Genomic DNA, 19,943 nt, shown 5'->3' with positions numbered 1-19,943 from the left:
ATTCGTCCACTGTCTGTAACTGGGGAGTTGGGGTGAGAAAAGATTAGATACCTGTAACATGCCATGAGTCTATTTTATTTTATTTTTATTTTTAATTAATTTATTTTTTAAGACAGGGGCTTGCTGTGTCACCCAGGCTGGAGTGCCATGGTATGATCACAGCTTACTGTAGTCTGGACCTCCTGGGCTAAAGCAATCCTCCTGTGTCAGTCTCTCGAAGTGCTGGGATTACAAGCATGAGCCACCATGCCCAGCTAATTCTTACTTTTATTTTATTTTATTTTATTTTTATTTTATTTTATTTTATTTTATTTTATTTTATTTTATTTTATTTTATTTTTGTAGAGAGGAGTTTTGCTATGTTATCCAGACTGGTCTTGAACTCCTGGGCTCAAGGAATCCTATTGCCTTGGCCTCTCAAAGTACTGGGATTACAGGCATGAGCCACTGACCCAGCCCTTAAGTCTTTTTTAGACACAAGTGAGCAGACAATTATGAGCCTGGAAATATTCCTTAATGAGGAGGAAAGCCAATGGGACAGTGACAAATAGGGCTAACTCCATTACCTTGAGTATTACAGATCAACACTGCAGCCAGGATTCAATTTTCAAAGAAGCTTCAGATCTGAGGTACTAATATTTAGGGGAGCTCCAGAAGTATTGGTGAGGACTCAAAAGAACTCCGTGAGAGCTGGTAATAAGAAAACAGGTTCCAAATCAGAAGACCCACTGCATGGGTAATCCCATCACTAGAGAATTGCAGAACATGATAAAAACCTAGCCACTGGGAAACTGAATGGCCATTCAGTAACAGAATAAAAGTCTAAATGTGTAATACAGGGTAATAAAGAAAACTGAGCATCAGATAGGGAATATATTTACAAAGCCCACATGACCTTCGTCAAATAAATTAACCTCTGTATTTGTTGCATGGGACACTAATAATAGTACTTGCCCAAGAAGGTTTTCCTGAAGATTCATCGAGTTCATACAGGTGAAACTTAGAACAGTGCTTCTAAGTTTTCCAGAATTTTTGTTGTTATTGTTGCTATTGTTATTTTGTTGTTCTTGTTAAAGGTGCCTGAAGTTAAAGTTGAGTCTTAAACTCTGGTTATTTAAGCAATAAAGGCAAGAACAAAATTCTGAGGCCAGCCTCACTCAGGAGCATCTCTGCTAGAACTCTTGCTCCTGCCTGCCATGACCAAAAATCGTCAGGAAATGTGGGGTCGAATTTAGCCTGAAGGTTTTTACCACATCTGACTCTGATTTCTCACTGAAACCATCAGCATTTTCATTGCTAATATTTTGCTGCATCTTCTGGATGCAACATTTAGTAACTGTAGGACCTTGTGGGAGTTATTAAACTTATCTAAGCCACAGAAATATATTACCTTCTCCTGTGACTTTGAATAGTGCTTTCATATTCCCAAATGTCTATAATCAGTAGAAAGTCCACCATTTGGTAGAAAATAATAAGAGTCACTAAGTAAATTAGAAGAGGATCAGATGAGGTAACAAAAATTTTGAAAAGATACAGCAGCAAAGTTGTTGTGTAATGGTAGGACTGGTTATGAAAAACAAAAGCAGTTATTTTAGGAGCAGAAACTAGCATAAAATGGGAATCTCTTTTGCATCTCCATTACTTTAAGAATCCTGCTTCCTCCTCTTAGAATTCCTTGCTTCCGTATTGTCATTGGGAAAATATCTGCTTATAGTTAAATACTTAGGTGAAGCTCCACCTCCTCCAGCAAGCATTTCTTACCCCCAGATAGAGCTGCGGCTTTCTCCTCTGAATCCTCCAAAAACATTGCTCATGTCTAAACTGAAGACCTTGTCACAAGGTGTCTACCACGGACTGTCAACAAGGCTCCTCCTCCACTTCATAATGTCCTCTCTTTGGTCAGGGTTTGGTGGTGGTGGTTGTCTTAACAGCTTTATTTGAGGTATAATTTACATATACAACAAAATTTACCTGTTGGGATTGTATTTTATGTGACTTTATATCCTCAGCCTGCAAAATCATCCTGATCCAACACAGAATATGCCAGAACAAACCATTTTTGATGAATTTATTTTATAACAAAGAAAAATACATGTGTGAATTTGTAAAACTGTATTCCTAATAAGAAATTCTAAATCCAGCTTAATTGAACATATACGTTTAATTATTTTAAAAATATATATTTATCTAAAGAAAGATTATATTTTATATAAAAGTAGTTATTTTTAGAGGTAAAAAAATAGCCAAATTAATTGCATTGCATAAAACATGTTTAGACCGAAGGCTACCTTAGAAAATTCTAACTGTATGATGTTCAAAAACTTCCTTTTTTAATTATCATAAAATAAATACATTTGAAACTATGTCTCTTAATTGTGTTTATCTGAACAGTTACAGAATTCTGGAAATAGTTTCTTTGGAAACCTCGTGGTATATACTGATGGGACACCCAGTCTATGAGGAAGAGCAGAAAAATCATGTATCAAAGGAGAACAATAGTATTTTTTTAATTAAGTAAAAAGTTATAGCTTGATTGAAGCATGGAGATCATTTAATATAACTAATGGAAAAATAAAAGAGTGACAAAGTTAGTAATGTGTTCAAGGTCACATGGTTTGTTGGCAGAGACAATGTCAAAAGCAGAGACGAATAGAATCACAGTGTTAATATTCACTGAAGATTATCCAGTTTATCTACCCATCTGGTTATTGAATCCTGTCTCCCACATTGCTTTCAAGTTGTCACTTCTATGTTTGAATACTGCCGGCAACAGGGAGTCGTCTAGCCTCTGAGATAAAGTATTTAATCTCTGGACAAGTATTATACTATTAAAAGTTCACCGTCTGTTGAGAAGCAAGCTTTTCTTTGTAATTTCTACCTACTAGTCTTGGTGTTAGCTTTCGAAGTCATCAAAAACAAGTCAAATATCTTTTAAATCGGAGAGACTTGCTAGTTATTAAGGACAGATGATCATTCCTTTTAACAAAATAAACTTTTATTTTGTGATGAATGTTTATTTTTTATCAAGATGTATTATGTTCTCATTATTAAACAACAAAAAAATCACCAATTACCCATATGTAACCTTTCTTAATTATAACTGTAGTTACCTCCTTTTTAGTGTAAGTTTTTTCATTGTTACAGATGCATTCTTACATTTAAAATTTTAACCATGACTACCACTTATCATAGTATGATTATTTTCCTGTGACAGTAAAATGCAATATGCATTATTTTAATACCTGAACATTTTTGTTAAATAAATATTCAGAACTTCATTGAATTACTTGACCATTATTAGCTTTTGAGTCTCTCTATTTTTTCCCAACAATTAATAGCAGAATTGTGTTTACTTTTATGTGTATATTACCCGCCTTTTACCACACAACTCTAGAGTAAGTTCCTGAAAGGAGATATTTCTAGGTTACACAACTTGAACCTTTCAAAAGAGTGATACACATATTTCCAATTTCCCTTCAGTTTAAATGACCACCAGCAATTTATGAAGAAATTCCTTAACTGCATGATTTCTAGTATTGGGTTTTCTTTTGTCTGTAATCTGATCACAGGGCACACAATAACTTTTATCTTATTGGTAGGTTTCTAAACTTTTAGAGGTCAGCAAAGGTGAATGCTTTGTCAAACATTTTCTACTTATATTTCCTTTTCTCTGAAAGGACTCTTCATTATACTCTTTGAATCTTAGTGGTTTTTCTTTTCTACTTGATAAACTCTTCTTTGTCATATGTATTTTGAATAATTTCCCTATTTTGTGTTTTAATTTTGTGTGTTAGGTTGTAGTATTAAGCCCTGTTGTGGGGTGGGGGGAGGGGGGAGGGATAGCATTAGGTGATATACCTAATGTTAAATGACGAGTTAGTAGGTACAGCACACCAACATGGCACATGTATACATATGTAACAAACCTGCCCGTTGTGCACATGTACCCTAAAACTTAAAGTATAATAATAAAAAAAAGAATTTTTAAATGCTATGTATGCATAGGGTGTCTTCCAAAGTCATTTCTCCAGTTTTTACTCTTCTCCATCAAAAGGGTAGACTAATATTTATTTATATTTTCCTATCATTTTACGTGCTTTAATATCTAACTTTATCTATTTAGAAAACATTCTCATGGTGCTACAAAATATTATTTTCAAAACTTCTAACCAGATGTCTCAACGTCAGTTATTATTTTTCCATTCCTGACTCTAATTTGTCATGCTTCCCTGTTAATACACTACTCTACAGTTTGTGTCCAATTACTTCTCTCTGTCTCTGGCTTTTTCCCTCACACAGACACACAACACTACCACCACCACTGCAACAACAGCAAAAACCTAAGCCAACAGCAATGCCTAAGCCACATAGTTTCTTTTCTTATATTTGCAATAATCTCCTAATTGGTATAAGTGATTTTTTTAAAATAGAAGGATCATATATTTATCAAAAATTCTATATATGCATCCAAATTTAAGCATTTTATCTTTTTTGTTGTTTGCACATCCACGTACACACACACACACACACACACACAAATTTAGAAACCAGAGGTCAGTTGTGGGCCACAGGATCTGATTGTGGTGGGAAACACTGAACATATTTTGCTGTTAGATAAGTCATTTGTGAAACAGGTGATTTTCCTTTCTTTGTCTAATCTTGTTAATGCTTATTTGTAAAATGTATTGCCACCCTCACCCACATTTCTTCTTAATATTGTTTTTCTTATGACAAGTTATGCTTTCATTGTAAACAAGACAAGTAATGAGTCTTTAACGCAGTGAAAGAAGTACAAGTGCTTCTGATGTAGTAATAACATTTATGCACGTGTTCTTGTTTTTACATTTTATATGCATCTACATATATTCCTAAAAAACTTCAAATTCTACAAATTATGCCAAATAATAGGGGCTAGGAGAAATAAGGATTAGAGCAAGATTACTCAAAATATGAGATCAGATTATGTTATTATCTCACACAAAGCCCTTCTGTAACTTTCTATTATGCCCAGAATAAATTTCAAAGGCCTTGTCCTGAATCCTTTGGCTACAGTCTAGTTCTGCAGACTCATCTCTTCCGCTTTTTCCCTTAGTCATCACACTCCTGCCAACTGGCCCTCTGTCATTCCCTAGAATGCATCCTGTTCCTCCTGCCTCAAAGTTTTTCTGGTTCCTTTAACATGATGATTTTTTCTGCATCTTTTCACATAGCTAGCATTTTGTCATTTCTCATGTTTCAGGGAGACTATCCCCGTTCATCTGACCTCATGCAGGTCTTCATCTCTTCTCCTCCTGCAAATTTCTCCGTCTCATCTTAAAACTTGTTTCCATTATAGGATTTATAGAAATTTATAATTATTATGTTTGCTAATTTTCGTGGGTTCCTTCCACTGGATCATAAACTCTATGAGTGCAGGACATTGGTACTCATTCACCATGGTATTGCCAGTGTTTGAAACACAAATCTTGACATATAGATATGTTCATTAAACATTTTACTCTATTACCCTTTCCTGAGCACCATGTATATTTCAGTGAGCAAAACAGACAAAAAATCTCTTGACTATTTAAATAGCAGAAAACTTTTTTGTTTTATCCTTTTTTTTTTTTTATTGAGACAGTCCTGCTGTGTTGCCCAGGCTGCAGTGTAGTGGCACGATATCGGCTCACTGTAACCGCCACCTCCTGGGTTCAAGCGATTCTCCTGCCTCAGCCTCCCAAGTAGCTGGGACTACAGGTGCACACCACTATGCCCGGCTAATTTTTTTTTCATATTTTTAGTAGAGACAGGGTTTCACTATGTTGGCCAGGCTGGTCTTGAACTCCTGACCTCATGATCTGCCCACCTAGGCCTCCCAAAGTGCTGGGATTACAGGCGTGAGCCGCTGTGACATGCCTGTTTCATCTTTATACTTTCCTTATAGTGTACTTCTATGTCCAAACATGGTCTATAAGTAAAACCTGAGGTCATATGCACTAGACTAATGTTATTCCTTCCTGCATTTAAGTAATTTTAATAGGATATAAAATTACAGCTTCTGTTTTTTCTTCCCTATTTTTAAAGCAATACTTCTTTATAATATTCCCTCCAAATTTACTGTTATGAGGTATGATGTTAACCTGATTCTTTATATATTGAACACCCCAAATATGTCACCATACAAACTTCTATTAAAGCAAAGCTAAGTTCAATAGAACTCATAACAGTAAAGAAGAGTGTCACCTGGACTGAATTTTACCATGTCACCAAAGGGGGCAGGGTAATATACAGTTTTCTGACCTGGGCTCAGTTGGTTTCAGGCTGATCTTTCAAGGTGGGAAAATTATTAGGATGAGGCAATTTTTGTGACCTAACAGCTTATGATTGGTGGATTTAGCAAAAAGAGACTTCTGAAGAGAGTCTTGATAAGTAACCTTATTTAATAAGGGAGCTGCTTGCCCAGGTAGGCAAAATATTATCTCACCTAAACAGACATGAAGAAATTTATTGATGTAAATAGTAATTATTTATATGTAAATAGTGGTTACTGGTTTACAATCTTTTCTGAGCAAAATTTTAGGGAACAAACAACTAATTAATGTTGACATAGCTATTAATAAGTTGTGAGGTTGCAGTCTCATGGGGGATGTGCTACTTCCCTCCTCCTTTAGAATATTTTCTGTCCCTAAGGCAGTTGTTCTTACATGTCCAGTGTGGCACTATGAATTCTTTCTGATGTCTTATGCATCTTTTTATAACTATTAAAGTTGTTGGTCATTACTAATAAAAATAGTCCTTATGCTCGATTATTTCATTTTTACTTTCTGCAACTACTGTTTTATAGATATTGGCTCTTGTGTTTCTATTCTCTATTTCTATTAACTTTTATATTTTACAAACTGAGAGAGTTTCATGACCAGTTCACTGGTTAATTCTAGTGTTGATCTACCAGCACCTGTGATTATTCCTTCTTAATGTTTTCTTATTCCTAAGTTTTTTTCCTATCCCTTTTTATAATTTTGTACAGATTAATATGCATGTTTTATTCTCCTGTTATCTGGTACACTAATTCTACTTCTTCTATTATAAGATACTCAAATTGCTTTCTAAGATGTCTTGATTTTTTCCCTCTCTGCTTATATTCCCTTGTAAACGTCAGCAAATTACTAAAGTCTTGTGCCATTCTGAAGATTTTAGTCAGTAAAGGTGAGAAACATGTTTCTGAGCCATGAGCTATCCATGTGTTGATTTATACATTACAGTTATCTTTCCTCATACAGCTGCCAAAAGCTTAGTAGTAAAGATGTGCAGAAAACAGGTAAAAAAAAAAAAAAAAGAAAAAGAAAACAAAGTATTTTGCACAGGTGATTTGATAGCTTAACAGCTATTGACTAGAACCGCTAAAACAATTTTAGGCAAGTGATTAAGACAATTTGACCCTATTTATTTAATCTAAAATGGCAGAGTAATAACTCTAAGATTATAATCATTAATTCCTTGATTCATCTACAAATTTTGAATGCTGATGCAGAACTGTTTACTTCACAGTCTCTTATATACGCACCGGTAAGAAATGTTCTAAATCTAAGAGATCCACAGGGTTTATAAAGACGCATAAAAAGGGCCATATAACTGTGCCTTGAGAGGAAGAAAAGAAACATCATCAGAGGCTATGATGCTTCAGAAAGGTTTTAAAACCCGGCAGGAGCTGCTAAGTGCCCAAGGGAAGGAAAGGCACTCAGACTATAAAGAGCAGTATAAGAGGCTTAGAGTTAGACTAGCCAGGTAGTTTGGTATTTTGGGCAGTGTAAAATAAGCTTCCCTGGGACAGTCTTGGAAGCCAGATCATGGAGCGATCAGTATTCCATAATAAGTTTGTGTTTTACCTGTGAATGGTTATCAGCCTTTTAGAGACTATCAGTAAGAAAGTGATTTGATGAAATTTGCATCTTAGAATGATTAGGTATGTGGCATTGGGGAGGATAAACAGGAAGTATGCACGACGAAAATCAGTAAGATCATTTGGAAAGATATTGCTGTAGCTCGTGTAAAAGATGATGAACATCAACATTGTAGTGAGGGAATGCTGCTGAGCGGTTGAAATCTGCCCAGTAAGACATAGAAATGATTGTTAATATTATTTAACTATAGTTAATTTACATTTAAATAGGCACATGTGACTAATGGCTACCATCTTGGATAGCAGAAGTCCAGATATTAAGGGAGACGTGTGGTCTGGCAACGTAGAATTTTATAGGATATTTTAAAACATACCAACCCAAATGTCCAACAACGATAGACTGGATTAAGAAAATGTGGCACATATACACCATGGAATACTATGCAGCCATAAAAAAAAGATGAGTTCGTGTCCTTTGTAGGGACATGGATGAAACTGGAAAACATCATTCTCAGTAAACTATAGCAAGGACAAAAAACCAAACACCGCATGTTCTCACTCATAGGTGGGAATTGAACAATGAGAACACGTGGACACAGGAAGGGGAACATCACACTCCGGGGACTGTTGTGGTGTGGGGGAAGGGGGGAGGGACAGCATTAGGAGATATACCTAATGCTAAATGACGAGTTAATGGGTGCAGCACACCAACATGGCACATGGATACATATGTAACAAACCTGCACATTGTGCACATGTACCCTATAACCTAAAGTATAATAATAATAATAATAAAAACATATATATGTTTTTCAGGGAACATTTTAAACAGCAAGTGATGATAAGAATAGGGACAGTGATAGATAAAGGAAACAGCCCCAAGAAGGACCCTGGTCATATCAATATTTCAGCTTTAGACAGAAGAAAAGGAGTCTGTGGAAACCACTGAGAGAAGGGTCATGTTGAGTAGGAGGTGGAGCATTAGGGAAGAGTGGCAGGGAGCCCAAGACAGCACCACTTTCACTTCAGCAGGCTTGTCACCAGAACCTACTGAAAACTCGTAAGGCTTGAAAAGATCCAAATGTATTTGGCAACTAGGAGGACATGATTAAGAAAAATAAAATTTATTCATGATGAGGATAAACACCATGTTAGAGAGAATAAATCAGTAAATGGAAGATGAGCTTAAAGTTCATAAAATACAAAAAATCTGAGCTAAGACAGAGAGAATTACCAAAGATAATTACAATTTAAAAATAACTTAATGAGAATTAAGTAGATTTGTGACATGAAGGGAAGAAGGTTTGCAGAAAGAGGCTTTAGGTATGAAAGAGGGTGAAGGTTGGTGTGAAATATTAGAGAAATAGGAATGGATGAAAGCTCAGACAGCAAGATTAGCAGCGGGAATGAGGAAAGAACATCTTTTCTTTTGAAATCAGAGGAAAAGAGTAATAGATTGATGCGTATTTTCTCACTCAGGGTGGAGTTTCAAACTTTGACTATTACACATTGTTTTCTAAAAGATATGTTTTCTCAATCCAATGAGGTAAAAATCCAGCTCAGTAACATTGTTTGCCCTGCCTATACCATTCCCCTAGATATGTGTGATTTCAAAATGGGAATATACCATTGCAAAGAAGATGAGAAAATAAAATTAAAAGGAAATTAAAATGGAGATAGCGTTTAGTTTTTTATGTGGTACTTGTTCAATCTAAGGGACTTGAATTTTGAAAATAAGTATAATCTTGATTTTCATCTTTAAAATCCTATGATAAAATGTCAAAATATTTTAATAAAGTAGTTTTGTTGTTGTTGTTGAGTAATGTAACCTTATCTTCATGGTTTACAGAAATGTCCCTACAACTTTTCAAAGAGATTTAGTAGTTCATTGCACTTTGACATCATAAAAACAAGAGAAAATTCGTGTTAATTTTTGACTGGACTAAGTCGCAAAACAGTTCAGTCATATGCAATATTTTTTATGTAACACTTGCAGCTGCTGAAACGTAAGTATTGTTTCTTGCCTAAGGAAATTAGAAAAAGATCTAGAATTCAGAGTGATAGCAAAAATCAGACCATTATGCTCTTATGTGGAGTATACGTTATGTGAAGATTATTGAGATAATATGTTAGTTAGAACAATATCAAGAAGAAATTCTGATTGGATTGTGTGTGAATGCACTATTTGGGGAAAAGTTATTTCATATTAGATTCCAGACAAAGTACAAATGCAACTTACATATGTGTGATAGTATCTTAATAACAAATAGGAGTTGTTTCTTACTGTGTCATGAGATCACACCTGTAAACATGTATCTTTTCACAGTCAACTAGGGAAGAAAATAAAATGTTGTTCAGGGAAATTCATTTCCCCTTTAGTAATACATACTAAAGAATGGAGATCTCTCTATATTAAATATTCCTTTCCTTTGTGTTCCTTGGGACTCAAATTCACTGTTCTTTCCACTGTATAACTAAACTTATCCTTTAGGCAATATGCCTTCAGATACATACAAATATCTAAAATTTTTGGTTGTAAATCTTTATGTTGCTTAGAAAACTGTAGTTTTCATATTTAGTGACAATTTTAATTTCTCTTTGGATCAAGGTCAAGTTGTAGCTCTCTCTACATTCTTGTTTCTTTTTAATCCTCAACACATTTAGGGGAAATAATTTTTAGTTTATGTAAAAAAATCACATTTCAGAAGTTGAGTTATTTCCCCATCACTCCTCATCTCTTCCAAATCTTCTAAATATAATTTGACCAATCAGTCATTCCACTTCTGGTGTTATACAGGAGACATTGAAATGAAAGCATTCTTAAAATTCTGCAGTCTCATGGGGGGAGAAATCATTTCCCCTCCAAAGTTCATTCTAAAAGTGGAGGACCAGGAACAATGTTTTATTTTGACATTGCAGGTCAACATATTTGCAATACTGGGTCTCCTGTTCTTTAACAGCCTTTCTATCCAGTAGCAATTCCATAGCTGATAAGTGTGTCAGCTCAGAGATTTCATCAGCCTTATCAGTACCTGCTACTTGCTATTGCATTTATATAGCACAGTTTTAAAATGTTAAACTTGGTTTTTTTTGTCCTCCGGTTAGTATCCCTGCATCTCAAGTACTCAAGGACAAGTCTATGTGCTGAAAAATTATATGATCTTCCTTACTCCCTTATGTTAAGGTTTTAGCCATCAAAGTTGTTCTCTCTCTCTCTCTCTCTTCTCTACGTGTGTGTGTGTGTGTGTGTGTGTCTTTCTCCCTGTGAGTGTTTTAAGATTCAATTGTAAATATTTAAATTTTATTTATTAAATGTATTTACATTTTAAATGTATTTAAAATCTGTCTAGACTTCCTAACATAAATTCTTATATACTTATTTCAAATCCAAGAGATTGAAAGAGGTCATAAAAGTTAATAAAAGACCTTTCTCAGCACTAATGCTTTCATTCTTAACTTCTCACCCATTCCTTGGTAAGTGTTGATTTCACCACTTTGTGGATAGAGAAATAGATTACCTAATACAAATATCCCTTACCGCCTCCATCTCTTAATTACAGTGCTGACTAAAATATGTCTCTTTTTTTGTGTAGTGTAACTCGTTTTAAAATGAACTTCTATGGTTTACATTTGTCGAAGTTATCTGGATTAAATGAAATAGATATTAATAAGCTTAATTTATTTTTATCTTCCTTCTTCCTCGAAGTTCTCTAGTAGCTTCTGTTTTGTCCACTAATCTCTAATGTCACTGACATTCTGTACTTTGACAATGAGAAATAAGATGCTGTTCTCTACCTAATTATTTGGTAGCATTATTAATAAAATTAACTAAATGAAAAAATAAAATAAAATAGTTTTCTCATTCTCTAGCATGACTCTTAATCTTGATTGAATCATAATTCACATGCAGAACTGATGTGTGCATGCATGTGTGTAAGTGCAGGTGTATTTTCATTTTAACCTGTATTTTGGGTGAGCTACATTCAAACACTGGTCTCAAGCTAAAAATATTATTGGTAGGAAAGTTAAATTCAACTCTAAAATAAAAATTCATATATTTTTTCAAGAATCATGGATAAGAAAGAACTGAGATAATAAAGAGTATGCATAATGCTGAAATTGGATATAAATACCAGTCATTATTATTATGAAAAATTTAGATGTTAGTCCTGATAAAATTACAATGTGATGGTCATGGCATTGATCCCACACACTGTTACAGACTCTGCCCTGGGACTGAGAAAAAAGGTGCCAAGGAAGGGAGCGTCAACCACCTTTCCAAGGCCGACATTGTATTGGCATCACTGATGCAAAAAATGGGGGCATTCAGGATCAGATAATTACAGTGACATAAATAGAATCATAATCATCTTGATTTACTCAAGTTTTAATGATATTGGAGGAATATTAAATTCTCCTTGATATTCTATAATATAAATGCTATTCCTGTTATTCTAGAGTGAGTTAAAGCATCCCCACAATACTAAAGTTATAATCAGACTTCAAGCAAGTAATTTGCACATCTAAAATTAATACATATTGAACACTCACTTTTTGCTTAGTCTGTGAAGGTAGCTATACAAAATGCTATGTTTAATATGCCAGAGAGATACCAATTGTGAAATAATCGTTTTTCATATTAGCTCTTACACCTAGATACTCAGAAATCGTGATGAATTATCTGGATGTCAAAGGGTAAAAATTAATTCCTTGATAATTAAAATAATAAATTGAGGTAATATGCAAACAATGTAAAATTTCCCAAAATAAAAAATTATTAAATATAATCATATTTGTTAATGTAATTCATGTTTAAGCTATGGTTAAAACATTATACAAATCAAATTAATTTACTCATAAAATGATTAGGGTTAAAAAATCATTTAAAAAGAATATGCATGTTTAAGTACTTAGAACACCCTACGCATTTTAATTTTGCAGAGCAAACATATCCAGATAAATATGTGAGTTCAATTTCAATAACTTAGAAAAATAAAATAGGTTAGATAATAAGTATGCAAGAGGAACTAACAGCAACAAAGAAATCATACTCAAGATGTAATATTTTCTTCTATGAATCTCTATCACTAGGATGATACCAGATCAATATAGCTTCCAGTACCTTTGTTAATTTATTATAAGATAAGCTTTCATTTATTTGAATTAATTTTCTCATATTCAACTATATCCTTACTTTAACTTCTAAATAAAAAAATTATAATGAATACATTCCTGCCTTGTGGTTTATTGTTATTTTTTAAAGACAGTAGAATGAAGAAAATAACATTTTTATAATGAATTCTCTCTCTATTTAATCCTTTCCAAATCTTCTTTTGGAAATTGAATTGCTTAGACTCATCTTGATGATTAATATTCTCAGTACACATCTTTCCCCCTCAATGAACTCACAGAGAGAAAAAAATGTAATTATGTTCATTGGGCTCAGTATATTTTATTGACATTAATGTTGTTAATTTACATTAACTTTGATGTCACTACTTACTTGCATTAAGTATAGAGGGCAGGGCACAGTGGCTCATGCCTGTAATTCTGGCACTTTGGGAGGCCAAGGCAGCTGGGTCTCTTGAGCCCAGGAGTTCAAGACCAGCCTGGGCAACGTGGAAAACCCTGTCTCTACCAAAAAAAAAAAAAAAAAAAAAAAAAAAAAAAAAAAACAACAACAACAACAAAAAACAAATATATGACAAATTAACAATATTTTGCAAACATAATGGTATTATATAATCTCAATAGCATTTCCACAATTAGAAAAATTGACAATGAATTATATATTTGAATATCCTTGGTCTAGTTTTGAGATGTCAAAACTATGGCCTCCGATATTCAAAGTGATTGTCTGAAAACTATACATAATTATGATAAACTTTGTAAATAATTTCCAAAACCCTAAACGCATTCTCTGGTAAAATTCACTTTCAGAGTAACTTTTTAAATAGTTTACCAAATGTTAATCTCTTTTTATTTATTTTAGAAGAAGACTTTGTTTCCACATAATTGAACAACTATTTAGTATTTTTATTGTTTAAGGGAAAAAAAAGCCTTAACTCTTTATAGTTACTAATAATGGTATTGTTGTTATTGATATCACTGTGAGTTGGAGAAGAAGTATGATGCTTAACAATTTTAAAAGCATATTAACACTGATCTTTGTGTTTTTTGTTTCTACTTTCAGAGACAAAGAAATAGCATGGCATGAAACATGGCTCAGTTCTATTACAAAAGAAATGGTAATGCTCCCTATAGGGATCGCATCCCTCTGAGGATAGTAAGAGCAGAATCAGAACTCTCGCCGTCGGAAAAAGCCTACCTGAATGCTGTGGAAAAGGGAGATTATGCGAGTGTCAAGAAATCCCTAGAGGAAGCTGAAATTTATTTTAAAATCAATATTAATTGCATCGATCCTCTCGGAAGAACTGCTCTCCTCATTGCAATTGAAAATGAGAACTTGGAGCTCATCGAACTACTCTTAAGCTTTAATGTCTATGTGGGAGATGCTCTATTACATGCTATCAGAAAAGAAGTCGTCGGAGCTGTGGAGCTGTTATTGAACCACAAAAAACCTAGTGGAGAAAAACAGGTACCTGCAAAAATAGTTTTTAATTTATTTTACCTGCAGAAGGTTTTTTGTTTTTTCTTTTCTTTTCTTTTTTTTTTTTTAGATTTTCAAATGCCCTGAAAATTTAAGAAATATAAGCTTCAAAATCTGAACTATATTTAACAGAAAACTACTATTAGGTACACCCTTCACGTCCAATGATAGTTACATCCACTTGCATTTCCTGCCCTGGAAAATCATAAGTAATTGTGAGAGCTAAAGCAAAATAAAGCAATCTAAGTAGACTGCTCATAAATTGGAAACATTTCTATGTAATGCTCAACATAGGTTGCTCGTAACTTTATGTGTATGTGTGGGTGTTTTTCCTCTTGCCTTTCGTTTTCTTACATTCTACCCTATCAGAGAGTGAATTGTTTTGTTATTTTCCTATTTAACCTGCTTGCCTGTTCTGGGCTTCTGCAGCTTACTGCAAAAGTGAGTTGCACCATCTAATTTTGATATTATCCTTTAACAAACTCTAGTAGATTCTTTTAAATTGAGACTTAAAGAAACAAAAAGGATTACTATGAGATAGCTGAACTCTGACTGTGGGCTTAACTACATCAAATTTACTGATGGTGCAAATGTAGCTATACCTTATAGTTATCAACTGAAAATAAACTAAAATGGCACACAATGATAAATACAATGTGTGTTTTTTTCTTTCTATCTCTGTCTTTTGCCACTAAGGAAGTGGAGACGTCATAGACAGGAATGAATAAGGGGTCTGTTTTTGTCTGTCTGGACTGTTCCCTTCGTAACTGCCTTGTGTCTGAATTATCTATTTGATCCTTTTTCCTTTCACACTGAACTCGTCACTTCCTTGCATCAAGGCTAATTGACTAATTGCAAAGACACTGCAGATTCTGCAATGGTTCAAAAATCCGTCTTTTAAAGTAAAATCTTATAAAATGGATGTTATTTCAACTCCAGCAAATTGCAGCCTGTTTGGTAATATACACATCTCGGTCTCTGCAAATGCTAGACTGTTAGGAGGTGTGACATTTTTTTTTTACAAGCAAGCTCTCCTTGCTTTCCTAGAGGACTTTTATCAGAATCTTTGCCGTTATTAGGAAAAGAACTTTATAGCTGAGTGTCCCTGTCTGCTGGGAAAAGCCTGTGTTTTTATGGTCCCTTTTTTAAGTTTCATCCCCATTCATCCGCTTCCGTTACTTAACTAAGACTTTGATAAAACAGCACTCCACAGCAACAATACTTTTCTGCTTGTTGCTTTGCTGGCATTTTGTTGTTTCCTTCATAAACAGTTGTTTGTGGATTACTCTCATTATATTGGTAAAAGTTTACTGCTACGAAAATTTGCTTGTTTCTTGTATCCTTTCAAACGTGAACAAGCCTTGATTGGGGTAGACAGGTAACAGTAATATCCAAAGACACATTTCATGTTATATACCAGTCTTTCACCACTAAGGAGGTACAGAACACAGACAGGAATGAGTAAGAGTCTGTTTTTAATCTGTGTAAGTTTAGGTGCTACTACTTAAGTCTCCTTGTGGTACTGAAATTCTTTCCACAGCTGCACCTCTCAAGTATTTGCATTTTCTAATAGCAATGATATTATATTGTACACTCTCTTATTTTATGTCTATGTAGGCAACCATAAGACAGATGTTTTGGCTGTGATGTAAATCATTTTAGATTGCAGCAAGTCTATAGAATAAAACTGCCATTGAACATGTTTTTTATGTTTATTACTAAAGAACCTTCTTAGTTCTATTGTCTAGAGAACACTGGCCATAAATTTCAGTGTCTCTTTAGTCAATGACATTTGTACTGACCAGAATAATTTTGTGTCTGGAGAAGATGTCTGCTATTATGAGAGTGTTTGTTGGAAGATGTTCAACTTCTGAACTAAACTCTAGCTTCACAAGTAGGTCCTGGCTCCTTACAGGCATTTGATCTGGATCCTGATTATTAATAAAAGGCAGTCAAGGTTTGCGATCTGCCAGGAGTCTGAAATTTCCCAGGCCATGTGTTTCTGGAAGATTTCTCTTGTATCAGTCTGCTGGCCAAGAATTCCTTTTCTATTTGTACCTTCTAGAATTCCTCTTCAGTGAAGGCACTGAGAATAAACAAAAATTGTATTACTTTGTTTGAACTTCATAATTTTGAAAGAGTAATTTCAATCTCCCTCAGAATTCTTGGTATCTTGCACAATGAAAACTGAAGTTTTAGCAACATGAAATGTGCATAGCATAGCACACAAAGATGGCCTCAGTGCTTGGGCCATATCAAATCCCATTCGAGCCTGGCTGTTTATTTGTGATTTTCTTAGGTAATTCATTTCCTAAGGAAGGTGAACATCTTTTGGAATGACAGTTTTCATAAATCACTCTGTTGTAAGTAGCAAATATGTCCTTGATAGGACTTTTTTCTCTCATAAGATGTAATTCCTTATTCTTGTGATCATTGAAAGCCATTTGTGTTTTATTTTAATTCACCTAATTTTCATACTCATGGTATCCCCAAAGGTTCTGGGACACGTTGTCATTCATTTTGTTGAGGTCATTGAGGCCGAATGATAAAACCTGAAAACAATAATATCCAACTGAACAAAATAAATGTAACATCCTAAAATGAGTAAAGAAAGAGGTTCTAATAAAAAGAAAAAAAATCCAAATCTGATTTTTAAAACACTTAGTAGTTTTTAAATGTGAGAAATGTATATTTAAAATATACTCTTTTAGAAATTTGTCACATATTAACTTATTTCTCTGGAAAAAGAAAGATTTCATAGGCATCCTCAAGTCTTGGGAGCTGTGAGATTTCAGATGAATTTGTCTACGCTTAAAGGCTTTCACTGGGGAACAATTTCCAGATGCCTGCTCTGCCAGGCCTCGTCCTGGGCCCTGAGGAGGAGACACTGTTCCTTTTCTCGAGAGTCCTAAGGTCTGATTGTGAATACAGAAAAGAAAAGTATCATGGGAATATGAATAAAGGCTGTCAGAACTGAAGAGATGAAAATGAATCCTCAGAAAATTATGAAGTTAAATCAGCTGGATTTGGCAAATACAAAATGTTAGCGGGTAGAGGGCTGGCGAAGGGCTTGAAGGATAAAGGGGAAGAATGTTGATGGGTTTATACCTTGAAAAAATTGACACCATTAACTGAGATAAAGCCTATAAGAAAAGACCTATAGGACCAAATTGGACATGCGTAGTTTTTTGATTTGTTAGTATTAGTACCTAGGAGTTAATTAGAAATGTTGGATTTAAGAATGGGGTCTGGGATTGTTATGTAGATGATAAGAAGGACATTGAAGCAAATAAAATCACTTTATCTTCCTGCAGTTCTGACATTGATTTTTTTCTTTTTGACCTTATACATGTTTTAAAGATTTGTGATTTTCAGTATATTAAATGATTTTCTCAATGCAGCATGTAATGAAAAGATCCAGGTCTTTCCAGATAAATAGATGGGCATAGATCATTAAATATTTTCTTACATATTTAAGGTAGTCCTTCATAAATCAGGGTATTGAATTTAGTCGGGTTTTTTTTTTTTTTAAATGAGAAGAGTAATAGCTTATTTCTTTCCCATAGGAGACAGCACAGAGAGCCTCTGATTCTCTACACTAAGCAGGAATCGTTGCACTGATAGTCTCTGATGACTTTACTGAACTTGGCTTTAACCTTCTTAATACCTTATTTCTCTAGAGGGAATAACTGAGAATGACCTCTTAACCCTCGTTTCAGTCCATTGATTGGTAACTTGACTTTTCATTATTTTTAGCAGACCTTAGATGTCTTCTAAGTCCAGATTTAATTTCAGTTTCAGCTGCTTCAGTAAATGTTTATCAGAAGCAGACCTTGCTTCTCAATTTTTTTGTTAGATCAGTGGTTGTCAATCTTTAGCATCATCACTGGAAAGGCTTGTTACAACACAGACTACTAGGACCTACCTGCAGAGGTTCTGACACAGCAGGTCTGAAGTGAGGCCTTGGGATTTATATTTCTAGTGAGTTCCCCAGGTAATGCTAATGCTGCCAGTCTAGCAACAAGGCTTTGGGAACCACTGATTCAGAGGATGTTGCAGGTTGTAGAAAGCCTACAGCTGTATATTTTATGTTAGATGTCTTATACTATACTATGCTAACCCAGTTTTCAGGAAATTTCGACTCATTCCCTTAAGTACTAGCTATTAAGTGGTATTTAATATATGAGAGTTTCCCAATTTCATAACATCCTTATTATGTATTCCCACTTTGGAAAGAAAAAAACTTTGCTATACATTATAAACAGTTAAGATTCCAGAGTGATTAGCTGAAGAAATTTTGGTTTTAAAGTTCTACTAAAAATAATGCAGGGTATTTTATAATTGGGAGGATTCTTGGAGATCAACCTAATCAATCACCTCATTTTACAAACAAGGGACAGGAAAGGGGACTCAATGGTGCAGTGGATTGGCCAGACTGAAAGGACCTATAAATTAATAGCTAGCAACCAACCTTGATATAGCTTGGATAATAATAAAAATTGTATGACAAAAAATGACAACATTATCCCATATTGAGACATAGCTAGATGAGTTATCAATTATATTTCTTTATATATCGATTTAAGTTATCAATAAGAAAGTTTCTTAGAATATTTTCTTATTCTGCCATTAAGATTAAAAAGCTGAAAATAATCCCCAAATTTGATATTTTCAATGTAGTCAATATAAACAAGTACTTTGAATGTCTAAAAAATAAATTGAATCTTATTATTCCACAGCAGGGAGTTTAAAGGCTGTTACAGCATAGAGCATAGATTGTGTTTAGTCAGCTGGCAAATGGCAGTCATAAGAGACCTGAAAAATTCTCTCCTGAAAGAAAGAATTATTAAAAGAGGGATCATGTTGCACGATTAGTATGATAAAGTGGTTTAAGCTACTTGGCTATTCTGACTCGTATATTAATACATCATTTAACCTCCTTAGTCTCATTGACATGGTTTTTGTCTTGAAGACCAACAAATTATAGATAAATAATCCCTTTGAAACATGTTCTGTTGCCTTTTCCTCTCAGCACAACATACTATAAAAGCAAAAATATTAGATATATTTGGAACACACAGGAATGAAAGGCATTTACCACTCTCAAAAAAAAAAAATCAGATAACACAAAACAAAGAAGCCACAAGTAATAAAACAAACCTCTAAGTGTTTAGGGATTTTTATTCCACAATATGAAAATACAGGATGGGGCTCTTCTTCTCTATGTTTATGTAGAGAAACTGAGTCATGTAGGCTCTTTAGGTTGGCAGGAGTGAGAAATAGTAGAGAGAGTTTAGAGAGAGAAATGTTTAGACATTAATCTTGTCTTACAATCTCAGAGAAATTATTTAGTCCTTTGAGCCTTGACTTTATCATCATAGATGCTGGGCTAATACCTAGGTGAGGGGATGATCTGTGTAGCAAACCACCGTGGTGCACGTTTACCTATGTAAC

At 34.2% G+C, this 19,943-nt stretch overlaps 1 protein-coding gene across 1 annotated transcript in view; it reads left to right on the top strand.

Annotated features, from left to right (window-relative positions):
* TRPC4 (transient receptor potential cation channel subfamily C member 4) overlaps positions 1-19,943 on the top strand; it is a 232,714-nt gene that overhangs the window by 67,958 nt on the left and 144,813 nt on the right. Inside the window, exon 2 of the mRNA XM_063618886.1 lies at positions 14,073-14,477. Within this exon, the coding sequence (XP_063474956.1) occupies positions 14,100-14,477 (378 nt within the window). The 5' untranslated portion in view covers positions 14,073-14,099. The remainder of the gene's footprint in view (positions 1-14,072; positions 14,478-19,943) is intronic.

Source organism: Symphalangus syndactylus, chromosome 15, assembly GCF_028878055.3.
Source record: "Symphalangus syndactylus isolate Jambi chromosome 15, NHGRI_mSymSyn1-v2.1_pri, whole genome shotgun sequence".
Taxonomy (NCBI): Eukaryota; Metazoa; Chordata; class Mammalia; order Primates; family Hylobatidae; genus Symphalangus; species Symphalangus syndactylus.
The sequence above is the reverse complement of the archived record's forward strand: the minus strand, read 5'-3'. Positions and strand labels throughout refer to the sequence as shown.